Source organism: Halichoerus grypus, chromosome 11, assembly GCF_964656455.1.
Source record: "Halichoerus grypus chromosome 11, mHalGry1.hap1.1, whole genome shotgun sequence".
Lineage (NCBI taxonomy): Eukaryota > Metazoa > Chordata > Mammalia > Carnivora > Phocidae > Halichoerus > Halichoerus grypus.
In genome coordinates this window covers 46,469,492-46,486,036 of record NC_135722.1, presented here as the reverse complement: position 1 = coordinate 46,486,036, position 16,545 = coordinate 46,469,492, and the positions used below count along the sequence as shown (strand labels likewise).

General features: G+C 40.2%; 1 protein-coding gene across 1 annotated transcript in view; it reads left to right on the top strand.

Moving 5' to 3' along the window:
* Positions 1-1,293: 1,293 nt before the first annotated feature.
* IPO7 (importin 7) overlaps positions 1,294-16,545 on the top strand; it is a 58,365-nt gene continuing 43,113 nt past the window's right edge. Inside the window, exon 1 of the mRNA XM_078059128.1 lies at positions 1,294-1,575. Coding sequence (XP_077915254.1) covers positions 1,492-1,575 — 84 coding nt within the window. The 5' untranslated portion in view covers positions 1,294-1,491. The remainder of the gene's footprint in view (positions 1,576-16,545) is intronic.

Below are 16,545 nucleotides of genomic sequence, written 5' to 3'. Positions count from 1 at the left end.
CCCCAAGATCAAGAGTCACATGCTCTTCCTACTGAGCCAGTTAGAAGCCCCAAGGAGAGGAAATTCTTAAACAGATTGTATCAGTACACTGATAGAGCTAACAACAGGTTATATTATGGAAATTTTATGATCTTTCACAATTTAAGTAGCTTATGTGAGCCTTGGGTTCTTCATTTGTAAATTGGGAATAATTATATAAACCTCACTTCCAGACCCAATGGTTGGCATATAAGAGATATTAATATTGCAAAGTCCACTATTCCAGGGGAAGACTTTCATGCCCCCTTTCTCCTTTCTGCAAACTGAAAACAGTAAGTGATCTTTTAAGAAGTTGCATTTGAAGATTTGTGATTCATTTTAAGTAAATATGTTTACATAACTATTACAGCGATGACAAATATAAAAGGAAATTACTCAAAATCTCACCATCCTAGAAAATCAATTGATTCCTTTTGCCAGCTTTGTTTCCCAGGTTTTGTCCATGTTACAAAGCCATAGCCTCACATAACTGTTTTTGTGTTGTTACAATGTATATAATATTTGTAATTTTTAATGGCTGTGAAATATTTAATTGATTGAATTCTTTCAATTTGCTTAAAAATCCTCATATTGACATTTCTCTTGAAAGGCAGAGTGATTCAGTGAAGAGAATGAAAACTTTCAAAACAGAAGCCTCCTAGGATTTGAAATCGTAGGTCAGCTTCTTACTAAGTGAACTTGGGCAAGTTATTTAACCTTTCTGAAACTGTTTCTGTAACTGTTTTAAAGAAGGTGGGATTCTAATAGGGATTATGTCTTATTCTGCATTTACAGGTGATTTATATAAAATTCCTACCAAAATTTGGATACTCAATAAAAACCCTATTTTTAGTATTTGGTAATCATAAATATGTAATGTTATAATACCTGTTACACATAAAGCTCATTTAATCTTTTGTGTCATTTCCTTAGGATAAAGTCTCATGAATGGGAATTCTTGGGGCAAAGATTATGAACATTTTTATGGCATTTAGAAACACATCTCAAACTGCTTTTCAAAAGATTACCCTCAATTACAAAGCTACTAGCAATGGATCGCATCACACATTGCATCAGATTCGCCTCTCGGTCACCATGGGTATATGGGTATATAATTATGGGAAATGTTTTACGTTTGATTGTTTTAATTTTTTCCTGTGCAGTTTGAACATTTTTCCTTTTTTGAAAAGCAGGATTTGTCAGTAGGAGCGACAGTTCAGGGACACGTGGGCTGCGGAAAGCTCTCGCGGACTACATCTCCCAAGGTGCCCCGCGCGCGCGCCGACAGGAAGTGGCTGGAGCATCTCCCGCCTCCACGCCGAGGCGAAGAGGTTCTATCCGGGGCCTTGGCGCTTCTCTTTCCTTTCGCGCCGGTTGCCGCTGCGGAGCGCGGTGGGTCCATGTGCGCAGTGAGCGGCGCTATTCCTGGCCCAGTAGCACCCGAGCCCCGGGTTTGACCGAGTCCGCGCTACGATGGACCCCAACACCATTATCGAGGCCCTGCGGGGCACCATGGACCCAGCCCTGCGTGAGGCCGCGGAGCGCCAGCTCAATGAAGTAAGGACGCCGGGTGGGCGGCTGACTGTGGCAGGCCGAGCCCTCTGGGCCTGGCCAGAGGCGCGGACGGCGTCGCTGAGGGGCCCAACTGGAGGGGTGGGGCGGGGACCTGACTGCGAGTGCCACGCCAGGGCGCCTCAGGCTGCTGCGGTGGTGGTGGCGGCCAAGGCAGCCTTTGCGTCGGATCCTGAGCTGGGCCTCTGGCTGCGGTCAAGGCATGAAGAGCCGGCTGAGGCGAGGCGGGCGTGACGGGCTGGACACATGGCTGGCTCGGGTGGCCGGCCGCCCTCTGGCTCATTCCCAGCTCGTTCCTCGCGCCCAGAAGGGGGCGAAACTCACTGGGAGGTTTTTCAGACGTTTCCGGGAGCAGTCTCGCTGGCGCCGGGTTCGGAGGGGCTCCTGGGAATGCAGAGCTGGTCCTTTGGGGGCTGCGCCTGTCAGGTTGTCACTTCACTGGGCTGATCGGTGATCTGCACAACTTTATTCTCTGCGACTGAGCGGCTAGGGAAAGCTTTCAGAGGCAAGCCCCCGCCTCTTTGGCAGGGCGAGGGTAGATTCACTGTTCTACTCGCTAATGCCTCAGCGGGGAGGCAGGGCGATGTGTAGTAGAAAGTGTCAGGTGAAGTGCACCCTTCTAGGTAGAGCTGAACCACTAATTTTCTTGACTGACCTTGGGCAAGTCGCTTAATCTTTTGATGCTGAGTTTCTCCCATTCATAAAATTAGGCCACAGGGTTGCTGTGACAGTCAAGTGAGACAGTGTAAGGCAGGGTGCCTTGAAACGTGCCAAGTTCCTTATCAACTCGCGGAGGATTGGTTCCCTTTTTCCCCTTTATTTTCGGGGGACCACCCTTTGGAAAACAGCCTTAATATGTGGGTATATTATTGTGCTATCTTCAGTTTCATTGTTTGTTTCTAAATTTCTGTAACTTTTTATATTTTAGTGAGTATTTTAAAGGCTTCTTAAAAGGACCCCTGTAATTTCCTATGCCAGTTAATAATTGTCTTTTGGTATCCCACTGAGTCTGCAAGCTTTAGGGAAGTTAAGTGTACATTTATTTTTAAACGGAAAAAGAAGTCCCTCTTTAAAGTAGAAATTCAGTTATTTTATGCTCCTCTTAGCTGATAGGAAACTCATTTAAAGACATTATTTATATTGACTTTACAGAAGCCACAGGAGTATTCCTAATTGGACATCTTCAATGTACAATGCTCTTTTTAGAGATCTCTGCCCTCAAGGAACTTACATTTTAAGAAGACTACCCACAAAGTTTAGACAAATTAAGTGTAAAATTATTTTAAAATAAAAAAGTTAATCTTATATATATAAATGCAACCGTTATTAGATCATACAAGAGTGATGTTCAAAAAATTTTTTTAAAGATTTTATGATTAAGTAACCTCTGCACCCAAGGTGGGGCTCCATCCCACCACCCCAAGATCATAAGTCCCATGCTCCACCCACTGAGCCAGCCAGGCCCCAACCCCTCACCACCCATGCTCAAATTTTTAGGCTCAAAGTCACCTTGGGAGGAGTTTAGATTTCTTTTAGATATAAAATAATGCGCTGAAACAAATTCCCATTTTGAACCATTATGAAACTATGGAGGGAGTTACGGATCACTTTTTATTTTGATTTGTTTTGTGATAGACACAGGTTAAGATGAACATTATTTTGTTTATGAAGTATTAATACATGTGTAAGTTTAGGCACCCTAAAAGTTTAGTTATGGTGATTTCTACCATGATTTTATTTTTTATTTTTTTAAACATTTTATTTATTTGACAGAGAGAGACACGGTGAGAGAGGGAAGACAAGCAGGGGGAGTGGGAGAGGGAGAAGCAGGCTTCCTGCGGAGCAGGGAGTCCAATGAGGGGCTCAATCCCAGGACCCTGGGATCATGACCTGAGCCGAAGGCGGATGCTTAACGACTGAGCCACCCAGGCGCCCCTCTACCATGATTTTATTATTCTGACTAAATGTGCTGTGTGTAATTATTAATTTTAAAAATTATTTGAAAAAAAGAGTTGCTTCCCTTGTAGAAAAATTTGAAATTCATTCATTCTTCAAGCAGGTATTGAATGTCTAGTTATATACACTGACATCTTGTAATTGAGACCTGGGGTAAATATTTCACAAGCTGATTTTTAGAAGATGAATAATCAAAATAATATTCATAGCATTTTTTACTTAACTCTTAAGCTTCTGTTAGGGTTTTGGAATACTGTAGAATAGTGAACACTGCTTTTCTGTCAAAGAAAATTTGTGGTCTAGCCTGTATTTCTGTGATTGTTAGCTATTTACATTTTGCAAATTTCTTACAATTTTTCCACCTTAATTTTTTTGTAATTTTCCTAAGGTAACTTTTCTTAAAATATTTTCAGCTCTAGTCTTCATTCCATTTTAATGAAGTGCTTCTATTTGAATACTTAACTTGCTTTGACTTTTTTTGTGGCAAAACCTTGATTTAGGAAATAGATCCTAGATAAGTCTTGATGAAGAAGCTTGACTGTAGTAAGAATGAGGAAGTAACATTTTATTTCTGTCAGGCTCATCTCGCTTTGGGTAAGACAGGATGAAGCAGTCATTCCATACTGTTTTTATTCAGCTGAAATTATATTTTGGTTCATTTAGTTAAAAGAAAAAGATGATTGACATTTGAGTGAATCTCTTCAGTAAGTGAAGTAATCACTAACTGTAAAAATTGTAAATGTTACCAAAGTATTATAGTGCAGCTAGTTAAAAAACAAAGTGCTCTTGCCTCACAGTGATTGCACTTAACTGTTCCATCTGCTTGGATCCGCTTTTACTCAGTGATCTCCCAGACTTGATCTCTCACTTCTGTCATCGTTCAACCATCTCCGTATCACTGAGGAGTTCCCCTGACTGTAACACTCCAGACACTCTGCATCTCCCTTCATTTATTTTTCTCTGTAGCACTGGTTTATCATACATATTTTATTTATTCTCACTAGTATAATTTTTGAGTTTCACGAGGTGAGGAATTTTTGTCTTTTGTTACTACAATTCTTTGTCAGTATTAAGTTTTACTTAATTGTAGCAGATAATAATACAGGCTTTAGCTCTGTTACACCACCCTCAAATCAAGGATTTTTAGAGTATTTATATATTTTTAATATTACATATAGATAAAATTAAGAAAGTTCCATTAGACTGCTAGAGACCACAGTAAGGACTCTCTTTTTGGCAGATATTTTTGACAAATTAGGGCGCCTGGGTGGCTCAGTCAGTTAAGTGTCTGCCTTCAGTTCCAGTCATGATCCCAGGGTTCTGGGATCAACCCCTGCATTGGACTCCCTGCTCAGTGGGGAGTCTGCTTCTCCCTCTGCCTGCTGTTCCCCCTACTTGTGCCCCGCCTCAAGTAAATAAAATCTTTTTTTAAAAAAAAGATAAATTTTAGTATTCCCCACTGACTTACTCAGTAGCATAGCACGAATTTTGATCCTTTTTTTTTTCTAATTTCTGTTAACATTTTTTGATCACGTCGTCATTTCCCAATTTGAAATATCTTCATGTAACAAGCTTTGCCTCAAAGACTGGAGAAAACCAATAAAAAGTACAAGCTTTCTTGGAAACATAATTGAAAACCCCCTTAGTTACTTGATTTTTTTTTTTTTTTTTTAACCTTGAAGCGTTCTGTACTAGCTGGGGGATGTTATGAAAGTTATTTAACTTCTAAGCATCATTTTCCTTACGTACAAAATAGAAGTAGTAATAGTATGTATGTCATAGTGTCATGTGGGTTGAGTGAGATGATGCATGTAAAAAATTTAGGAAAGTATTTGGCATCTACTAAGTTCTCTCCAGGTTATTTGAATTACTGCGTAAGTGCCAATTGATTAACCCATCTACCATGCCATACATTTTATTTTCTGTCTCAGTCTAACTATAGTGTTGTATATTTCAGTGGAAAATGATCAGCACTAATGGAGAAGGAACACAAGTGCCTATTTGAACACTGAAATCATTAGTAGATAGCTTATTGTAACATGAAAATTGGCACAATTATAAGCACAGTGCCTGGCACACTGTGGACTCTCAGTAAATATTTGTTGTAGGCAAAGAGAAATAAGAACTTGTGTAATAAAAATGTCTTTCAGTCTTTAAAGTAGATTTGTGTACAGGAATCTCATTTGTCATTTAAATTATATGCTTTGAGATTAATTGACTTCTGTATATCTAGAAATAAGGTTTTAAAAAATTTGGTTTGGGGGCGCCTGGGTGGCTCAGTCAGTTAAGCGACTGCCTTCAGCTCAGGTCATGATCCCAGGGTCCTGGGATCAAACCCCGTGTTGGGCTCTCTGCTCAGCAGGAGAATCTGCTTCTCCCTTAACCTCTGCTCCTGACCCCGGTTGTGCTTTCTCGCTCTCATTCACTCTCAAATAAAGTCTTTAAAACAAAAAAACAAAAAAAAATTTTTTTTTTTGGAACTGTAAAATATATGACATTTGGTATTCATTCATTCAACATTAATTATGTTTCCAGAGACTGTTTGCTACTTCCTACTCTCACTCACTCAGAAATACTTGTTTCTTCATTTATAAGATAAAGTTAAGACATCTCTGAAGGTTTTTGGCAGATTACAATAGACATTAGTCTTTCTGCATTCTTCCTGCTTTCACTGTCCGTGTTCTTCAGTGGAAACCTTTCCATACAAAGCTTTGCTCATGCTGCCCACCTCTCCTCCTAAGCTCTTATCACCTAAAACTAAAAGTTTTCCTATTCACAGATCTCATTAATCCCATCTTAAATGCCATCTTTTCCTACTCTGACCTTCTGTGATACTTTGTAAACTGAAAGCTCACCTTTTTAACACCTAGTTTTATGTATTCTTCCTTAAATTTTAACTATTTTTATTTGAACTAGATGATTGCTGTCTCTTCTACTCTAAAAGTTCATGGACTTTGAACTTACCTCCATTGGGACTAGAATCTGTAGATGAAGACTTTTTTTTTTAATCTTGGAGTATTAGCTGAGAATGGACACTCAAACAACTAATTGTTTCTGATTGTTTTCAAATATTTTAAGAATATTTGCCTATCATATGGCAAATTCTGTCTTTATGCTGGGGATCCGATACTGTAGACAAGATAGAATCCTCTCTCTCATGAAGCTTACATTTGAACTGAAGTTTTAAATGTAATGTCAGTAGGGGCGCCTGGGTGGCTCAGTCAGTTAAGCATCTGCCTTAGGCTCGGGTCATGATCCCAGGGTCCTGGGATCGAGCCCCACATCGCATCAGGCTCCCTGCTCAGCGGGGAGTCTGCTTCTCCCTCTTCCTCTCCTGCCCCTCCACCCCCACTTGTGTGCTCTCTCTCTCACTCTCAAATAAATAAATTAAAATGTAATGTCAGGAAAAATTTTTTTGAAATGTTTATTTCGAAGAACGGTTCCCAATCTGTTTCTTTTTTTTTTTTTAATTTGAGAGAGAGAGACAGAGCAGGGGAGGGGCAGAGGGAGAGAGAATCTTAAGCCGACTCGAGCCTGACACCAGGTTCAATCTAATGACCCTGAGATCATGACTTGATCCGAAACCAAGAGTCAGGCACTTCAGCGACTGCACCACCCAGGCCCCCTTGGTTCATTTAATAGTAAATGTCTTTATGATAGGCACTGAGCTGAGTGGTTGATAGAAGAAATTCATGATTTCCTGCTTTTCTGGAGTTTCATAGTCACACAGCCCTCACAAATGCATGTGGTTGGGACTTTTATTTTATTTTTTATTTTTTTTAAAGATGGTTTTTTTTTAATGATTTTTATTTATTTATTTGTCAGAGAGAGAGAGAGCACAAGCGGGGGGAGCAGCAGAGGGAGAGCGAGAAGCAGGCTCCTCACGAGCAAGGAACCCGATGCGGGACTCAATCCCAGGACCCTGGGATCATGACCTGAGCCGAAGGCAGATGCTTAACGACTGAGCCACCCAGGCGTCCCTGGTTGGGACTTTTAATAGAGCTGTGTGTAAGTTTTGGATAAGGAGACTATTAAATCTGACTTTGCTTAAGGCAGATAGGATCTTAGCATCAGTATTCTTTCCCCTCTTATACTTGGCAGCAAGAAAAGTGCTCTAAGTAGAATTAGAAGGCTTACCTAGGAGCCTTTTAAACCTTCAGTTCCTAAGCTTAATGTGCTTTAAAATGGTTATATAGATAGAAAAGCTGCTCACGTGCTTTATGTGAAAAAGTAAGTGGACTTAGCTTTGCTAAGTTTCTTGATACTTTGTGTTTACCTTTTAAATTCATAAACTACCTAAGTCACTTCTAGGATTTTCACAGATGATTACAATTACTACTGTAAGTGATATATTTTATTTGTAAGTAGTGAATTTGATTTTGTTTTATTAAAGGACTTATGAAACGTTCAATTAATAAAAATGTTAGGTCTGGAAAGGTGCAAAATCATGGCATGTTTATAGTACAATTTGGCATGTCTAGAAATTCAGCAAAATATTTATGAGAATATAATGTATATTTTTGGAAGACAGACCATAGTTTGTGGTCTGAGCAGGTAACATTCCTTAATTAGGAATATCTCTAAGTAGATACTGTTTTGAATTTGGGAGAGGGAAAATCCCTGGATACTTTGGTTCTTACACAGGAAGTTATTCATTGACATAGCATGTGAAAGATCTGAAAGAAAGATATCACCATATTAATATTTATAAGAAAATTTCTTTTTCAGATATAGTAGATGTATATATTATTTTACTTACTGTTCGCTTCTGTCAGTGGCACATTAATGATGAGTTTGATTTAAAGTGGGTTTTTTCGGGCGCCTGGGTGGCTCAGTTGGTTAAGCGACTGCCTTCAGCTCAGGTCATGATCCCAGGGTCCTGGGATCGAGTCCCACATCGGGCTCCCGGCTCAGCGGGGAGCCTGCTTCTCCCTCTGACCCTCTCCTCTCTCATGCTGTTTCTCGCTCGCTCGATCTCTAATAAATAAATAAAATCTTTAAAAAAAATAAAATAAAAATAAAGTGGGTTTTTTCTTTTGGTTACCTAAAGTAATTTGTAATTAAGAAGTTATTTTAGGGGCGCCTGGGTGGCTCAGTCGTTAAGTGTCTGCCTTCGGCTCAGGTCATGATCCCAGGGTCCTGGGATCGAGCCCCGCATCGGGCTCCCTGCCCCGCTGGAAGCCTGCTTCTCCCTCTCCCACTCCCCCTGCTTGTGTTCCCTCTCTCGCTGTGTGTCTCTCTCTCTGTCAAATAAATAAATAAATAAATAAATAAATAAATAAAAGAAGTTATTTTAAACTCCTTGGTTGAAAATCATTTTAAGTATTAACCACTATTTAATGAAAAGCTGGAAGACATAATGAAGAGCCTCAAGCCTGGTCCTGATTCTATCACTATGATAATTTAACCTCACTATGCCTAATATTTCATGTAGATGAAATAGGGATAGTATTTGTCAAATTCTTCTTCTTTTTTTTTTTTTAAGATTTATTTGTTTGAGAAGAGAGCGCGCGGGAAGTGGGGAGGGGAGAAAGGGAGAAGGAGAGAGAATCTTAAGCAGACTGTCAGCTCTGTATCACACTGAGATCACCACCTGAGCTGAAACCAAGAGTCAGATGCTTAACCGACTGCCCTACCAAGGCACCCCTGTCTTTGTCAAATTCTTTAGTAAAACAGAAAAGTTAGAAATCCCTTTGCTCTTGAAATTATCCAGTTGTATTCATTAATGTACTTTGATGTCACAGTGCCCTTATGCCTGTCTTTTTCCTTATAAACAGTGTAAAGTACAGTAGCTAATTGAAGCTCTTTTGGTTGCATTCCAATGGAGAGAAATAATAAAAAGTTACTTCTTAAAGAGTTAGCTGTGAAAGATACTGACATTAGGTAATTATATTGAAAAATGTGGGTCCGGAGGGGAAACATATTGGAGAAAACATGACTTAAGTTTTAAGTCGGGTTTGAGGAGCTGGTAAACATCAGATAGAAAATGTATAGCAGGCAATAGGGAATGTGGAATTGAAAGTTAGGAGAGAAAGCAACAATGGCAAAGTTATTTTTCTTGGTAGATTGAGAGGAAGGGAGTATGATCAAGAGGTGTAATGATCCCAGGGTGCTGGGATCATGACCTGAGCTGAAGGCAGACGCTTAGCAACTGAGCCACTTAGGTGCTGGAGTGCTTCACTGTTGGCCATGCCCATTTTTGGAACTTTGAGAAACAGGAAAAAGGAGACTGGAGAATTGTGCATAAAAGTAGGAGGGAGCCAAGAAAAGGAATTTTAAGTAAGAAGGTTGGTTGTGGGTAGTTTCCTTTTCACTTAAATGAATTTCATAGATTTTCTACTAGTGAACGTGAATTACTTCTGTAATAAGTAAAAAGCTATTAGAAAAAGAAAGGGTGGTTGACATTTCTAAATGAGGGAGGTTAAAGCAGAATGAAGACTTTTTTGGGGGAAAAGCTTTTAAAATATTGGTAACCTTGGAGAAAGCAATTTTCTGAATACAGTGTTAGTGAGTAGAATGCTGGTAAGGGAATGGGAATAAGACTGTAGGTTAAAGGGTTGGTAGGATCAAGGGAAATTTGTTTATGTGGGTATGTATATTTTTCATTTTTTTCTTTTCTAAAGTTAGACTTATTTTGGGGAGTGGGGGAAGGCTGCCCATGGTGTAGAAGTTTTTCAGGCCTATTACTACCTGTGATGCTTTATAGTCATCTATCTTAGAATTACATCCTTGATACTGCTTTAAAACCTTACCTTCCTTATCTGATTGTGTAAAAAAATTTTTTTAAAGATTATTTATTTGAGAAAGAGAGCAAGCGAGAGAGAGCACAAGCAGTGGGGAGCAGCAGAGGGAGAGAGAAAGAAGCACGTTTCCCACCAAGCAGGGGGCTTGATGCGGGACTCGATCCCAGCACCCTGGGATCATGACCTGAGCTGAAGGCAGACGCTTAGTGACTGAGCCACTTAGGTGCTGTTGGGTAAAAATTTCGAAAAAAAATGGGCGCCTGGGTGGCTCAGTTGGTTAAGCGACTGCCTTCGGCTCAGGTCATGATCCTGGAGTCCCTGGATCGAGTCCCGCATCGGGCTCCCTGCTCGGCGGGGAGCCTGCTTCTCCCTCTGACCCTCCCCCCTCTCATGTGCTCTCTCTCTCTCTCTCATTCTGTCTCAAATAAATAAATAAAATCTTTAAAAAAAAAAAAAAAAAAAAATTTCGAAAAAAAACGTTCCACTTACTAGATCTTGATGTGGTCACAATTTACCTATTCGTTTTTGTCTTTCATTGTTGTCTTTCATTCTCTTAATAATCTCTTTAATATAACCCATACTTCGGGACGCCTGGGTGGCTCAGTCCGTTAAGCATCTGCCTTCCACTCAGGTCATGTTCTCAGGGTTCTGGGATCAAGTCCCACATGGGCTCCTTGCTCAGCAGGGAGCCTGCTTCTCCCTCTGCCTGCCACTCCTCCTTATGCTCTCTCTGACAAATCAAATCAAATAAAACCTTAAAAAAATATATAACCCATACTTCTTTTCCTTTTAAAAATCTTTTCTCCCCATCTCGATGGGTTTAAATCCTTTAGGATCTAACTCAAAATTTTACCTGTTAGTCCAGTTAGAATTAGTAATACTCCAACCTGTCTTTTTTTTTAAGATTTTACTTATTTGAGAGTGAGAGAGTACAAGGAGAGGAGGGGCAGAGGCAGAGGGAGAAGCAGACTCCCCGCTGAGCAGGGAGCCCGATGCGGGACTAGATCCCAGGACCCTTAGATCATGACCTGAGCCAAAGGCAGACGCTTAACCGACTGAGCCACCCAGGCGCCCCTACTCCAACCTATCTTATAGTCATCTTTTATCTCTGTAGTGTCTGACACATTTTAAGTACCAGTAGGTGGAGTGGAGGTAAAGGAAAGGGAGATGGAATTGTGGCTGTTGAAGAATTTGATGAAATTGATTAAGGGTGAATGTTGAATTATCTGGGTTAATGACAAATAATGAGAATGTAAGAAGTTGTCTAGAAAGGTAGTTTTGTGTTATGGTTAGCAGCTTTTAAACTTGAGTCTTAGCAGTTTTAGCTCTACTTAATGATGTATAATGACCCATTTGTTGCTTCAGTTCTGGTTCTCTGATTGCTGGAAACTAGGAGCTTGAAGAAGGGCCTATAATTAGTGCCAACATCTAATAGAGTTTACATTTATACTCTAACTCATACTCTAAAAGATTTATTGTAGCATCTTGAGGTCTATGTCAATGTTTCCCAAACTGTTGAGAATAATACCATAATTACTCAGATTTTTAGGAGTTTTTGTGATAAAGATTGATGCTAGAGATATTTTTACTTACATTTATCTTTTAAATTACTATAAAATGTGAAGGTCTTTTCAACATATAATAAATTTAGTAGTTACTATGTGATAAAAATTCTTTTAAATGTGTTATAGTTTGCTATACCCAAGAATGCCAGAAAGTTATTAGAGATAACCTAGTGCTTAAAAGTATAAGTTTTCCTGTTTGAACAGTTAATGTGTATCTTTATTTGATCTCTGTTTTATAATTGTATCGATTCATGATCTCTTTTTTCTTCATTTTTAAACTTTATTGAAGTATAATTTACATGCCATAAAATATACCTGTTTTAAGTGAAACTCAGTGATTTTTAGATTTAGCAAATTGTACCACCATCACCACAATCCAGTTTTTTTTTTTTTTTTTTTAAGGATTTTATTTATTTATTTGTCAGAGCACAAGCAGGGGGCTCAGCAGGCAGAGGGAGAAGCAGGCTCCCTGCTGAGCAAGGAACTGGGTATGGGACTCATCCCAGGACCCTGGGATCATGACCTGAGCCGAAGGCAGACGCTTAACCGACTAAGCCACCCAGGCGTCCCCACAATCTAGTTTTGGAATATTTTCATTATCCCAGTAAGATCCCACCTTCCAGTTTTTTTACTTTTATTTTTTTAAAGATTTTATTTATTTGAGATAGAGTGAGAGAGAGAGCACAAGCCGGGGGGCAGAGGGAGAGGGAGAAGCAGGCTCCCCACTGAACAGGGAGCCCAACGCGGGGCTTGATCCTAGGACCCTGGGATCGTGACCTGAGCCGAAGGCAGACACTTCACTGACTGAGCCACCCAGGCACACTAATCCCTCCTTCCAGTTTAATCTCATATCCCAGGCCTAGGTGATTGCTAATCTACTTTCCTTCAGAATTTTCTTGAGAATCTCATGTCTGATATTTAGTATTACTTTATGTCCATTTGTTACTTTGGGAGAATAGAAGGCATTAGGGATTTCAGCTAGATGGAAATTTGTATGGGGCAAGTTGATAGATATCCCGGGTTGAATTTGCTTGTGTGCTTTCTGCTGTCAGAAACATCCTTTCCTGGGGTGCCCGGGTGGCTCAGTCGTTAAGCGTCTGCCTTTGGCTTAGGTCATGATCCCAGAGTCCTGGGATCAAGCCCTGCGTTGGGTTCCCTGTTCAGTGGGGAGCCTGCTTCTCCCTCTCCCACTCCCCCTGCTTGTGTTCCTGCTCTCATGCACTCTCTCTCCCTCACTCTCTCTGTCAAATAAATAAGTAAAATCTTTGGGAAAAAAAAGAAACATCCTTTCTTTCTTACCCCTTGGTCTAGCTCAGCTGGCTGAAAGTAACACTCTTTCCTCAGTTGCACTTTTTAGATTTGTACATGTTTATTTTTGAAGGCAAAGTGACTTAGAAGAGTAGTAAAATAAGTACTTATTTTCATAGTTTAGTTTTGTTGATTTTTTAATAACTTTATTGAATTCAACCACTTAAAGTATCCAGTTCAGTGGTGGTGGTTGTTGTTTTAAGATTTTATTGGGGCGCCTGGGTGGCTCAGTCACTTAAGCGTCTGCCTTCAGCTCTGGTCATGATCCCAGCATCCTGGGATCAAGCCCTGGGTCCAGACCCGGGTCCTTGCTCAGCAGGGAGCCTGCTTCTCCCTCTCCCTCTGCCCGCCTCTCCCTGCTTATGCTCTCTCTCTCTCTCAAATAAATAAATAAAATCTTTTTTATTTTAAGAGCCTGGGCGCGTGAGCTGGGGTCGGGTGAGAGGGAGAAGCAGAGTCCCTGCTGAGCAGGGAGCCTGACGTGGTTCTCCATCCTAGGACCCTGAGTTCATGACCTTGAGCCAAAGGCAGACGTTTAACTGACTGAGCCACCCAGGTGCCCCCTCCAGTTCAGTGGTTTTTAGTATATTCAGTTATGCAACCATCACCACAAACTTTAGAACATTTTCATCACCCCAAAAAGAAACTCCATACCTGTTAGCATTCCCCTTCTCTGCCTTCTGCATACCCTCAGTCCTTGGGTACTGGCTTCTTTCACACAGTGTATTTTTAAGGTTCACACATACTGTAGCATATATCAGTACTTCATTCTTTTTACTACAAGATAATATTTCATCATGTGTATGGATATGCCACATTTTGCTTATCCATTCATCATTTGGTGCACTTGGTGGGTTGTTTCCACTTTTGGGCTATTATGAATAATGCTGCTGTAAATATTCAGGTAAAAGTAGTCTTGTTGATTTTTTTTTTTTTAATTGAGGGATAATTTACATATGATACCAAGCTCAAATACGTGTACAGCTCAGTCCATTTTTACCTAGGTACCATTATCCAGATTTAAAAAAATTGTTTTAATATTTTTATTTATTTATTTGAGAGAGAGAGATTGAGAGAACAAGTGGGAGGAGGGGCAGAGGGAGAAGCAGACCCCCCACCGAGCAGGGACACTCCCTTCCCCCCGCGACGTGGGACTTGATCCCAGCACCCCGGGACCATGACTCGAGCCGAAGGCAGACGCTTAACTACTGAGCCACCCAGGCACCCCAGATCAAAATTTATATAACATCTCTATTGGCTTAGAACTTTCCCTTGAGACTCTTCCCAATTAATACCTTTCCTCCTTCAGGTTACCATTATTCTGACTTCTGTTAACTATAGATTAGATTTGCCTGTCTTTGAACTTCATATAAATAGGATCACATGGTATGTACCAAGTAGTCTAGCTTCTTAACATGTTTTTTGAGATCCATATTATTGCTTGATTCTGTAGTGAGGCTTTATTTTTTTAAGTTATTGTATAGTATTTCATTGTATGAATTGTACCATAGTTTGCTTATACATTCACTTGTCAGTGGACAGGTATTATTGTGGACACAAGCACTTTTCTTGGATATATAAAGGTGAAATTGCTGGGTTGTAAGGTAGGTGCATGTTTGAAAATGCGAGTTTTCCAATATGGTTGTACCATTTTATGCACCTACCAGCACTGTGTATGAATTCCATATTTTTCACATCCTCACTAGCACTTTGATGTATTGCATACATTGTTTTCAGGTAGGACTGTTGGCTTATACTGATTCTTCTGTAATTTGCCTGCATATATTTGCTGATTTTTGTTTTGGAGTGATTTTATTTATTTATTTATTTATTTTTAAAAGATTTTATTTATTTATTTGAGAGAGAGAATGAGAGAGAGAGCACATGAGAAGGGGGAGGGTCAGAGGGAGAAGCAGACTCCCTGCTGAGCAGGGAGCCCGATGCGGGACTCGATCCCGGGACTCCAGGATCATGACCTGAGCCGAAGGCAGTCGCTTAACCAACTGAGCCACCCAGGCGCCCCTGTTTTGGAGTGATTTTAACTCTTCCTCAGATGTTGCAGTTATTTTCCTTTTTTTTTAACATTGTTTATACTGATGTGGGGTGGAGTATATAAAATTTTTACTTTTTTATCTATTTGAGCAAAAACTATTTTATGGCTTTCAGTCTTTGGTGTCATGCTTAGGTTTTTTTCCACCAAGATGATAAAAATATTTACAGTGGTTTCCTTCAAGTACTCTTGGGATTTTATTTTATTTATTTGTTTTTTTAAAGATTTTATTTATTATTATTTTTTTTTTTGGGAGGGGGAGGGAGAAGCAGACTCCTACGGAGCAGGGAGCCTGACACGGGGCTCAACCCAAGGAGCCCGAGATCCTGACTTGGGCCGAAGGCAGACACTTAATTGACTGAGCCACCCAGGTGCCCCTGGGGTTTTATTTTTTATATTTAAACCTTAAGTTAGAAATTGATAAAGGTCTTTTGTTAATGTAACATTCGTGGAGTACCTGTTAGGCTTGTAGGAAGATATAGTTAGTGGCGCATCCTCATTTTTTTTTTTTAAAGATTTTATTTATTTATTTGACAGAGACAAAGCGGGAGAGGGAGAAGCAGGCTTCCCGTGGAGCAGGGAACCCGATGTGGGGCTCGATCCCAGGACCCTGAGATCATGACCTGAGCCGAAGGCAGACACTTAATGACTGAGCCACCCAGGCGCCCGCACATGCTCATTTTTAACTCACATGTGGCTATATATGTGGCTAGCCAACAAAAACAGTGGTGGTTGTGGTGGTTTTTCTTATTTTAATATGACCTCTAAACATAATCCAACAACTTCATTTGGGGTTCCAATCATAGAAAGCAGTCCTTTTCAATTCAGAAGGAAAAACTTCGGTATTGGGACCTTGAGAGAACCCTGTATATATACAAAACCACAAATGTTGTATTTTATAGGTGATTTAAAGACCTAAAGAACCATTTGGCAATATTCAGTTTATGCCCTGCTGGCTTTAGAATATACTCTGAGACAGATGAGATTCTACCATGTATGGAGATAAAAACAACATAACATTTGTTATGTCTTGACATTTACTATAATATTTTACATATTTCACTTATTTTTTTTTTTTAATTTTGTTTATTTATTTGAGAGAGAATGAGTGAGAGCTAGAGAGCACAGCCAGGGGGAGGGGCAGAAAGAGAGGGAGAAGCAGACTCCCCGCTGAGCAGGGAGCCCAACATTGGGGTACATCCGAGGACCTCCAGATCATGACCTGAGCCGAAAGCAGACACTCCACCGACTGTGCCACCCAGGCGTTTCTTTCATCTACTCCTTGTAGCCATCCTGTGAAGCAGATTTAGTTACACTAATTTTGTAATTAAGT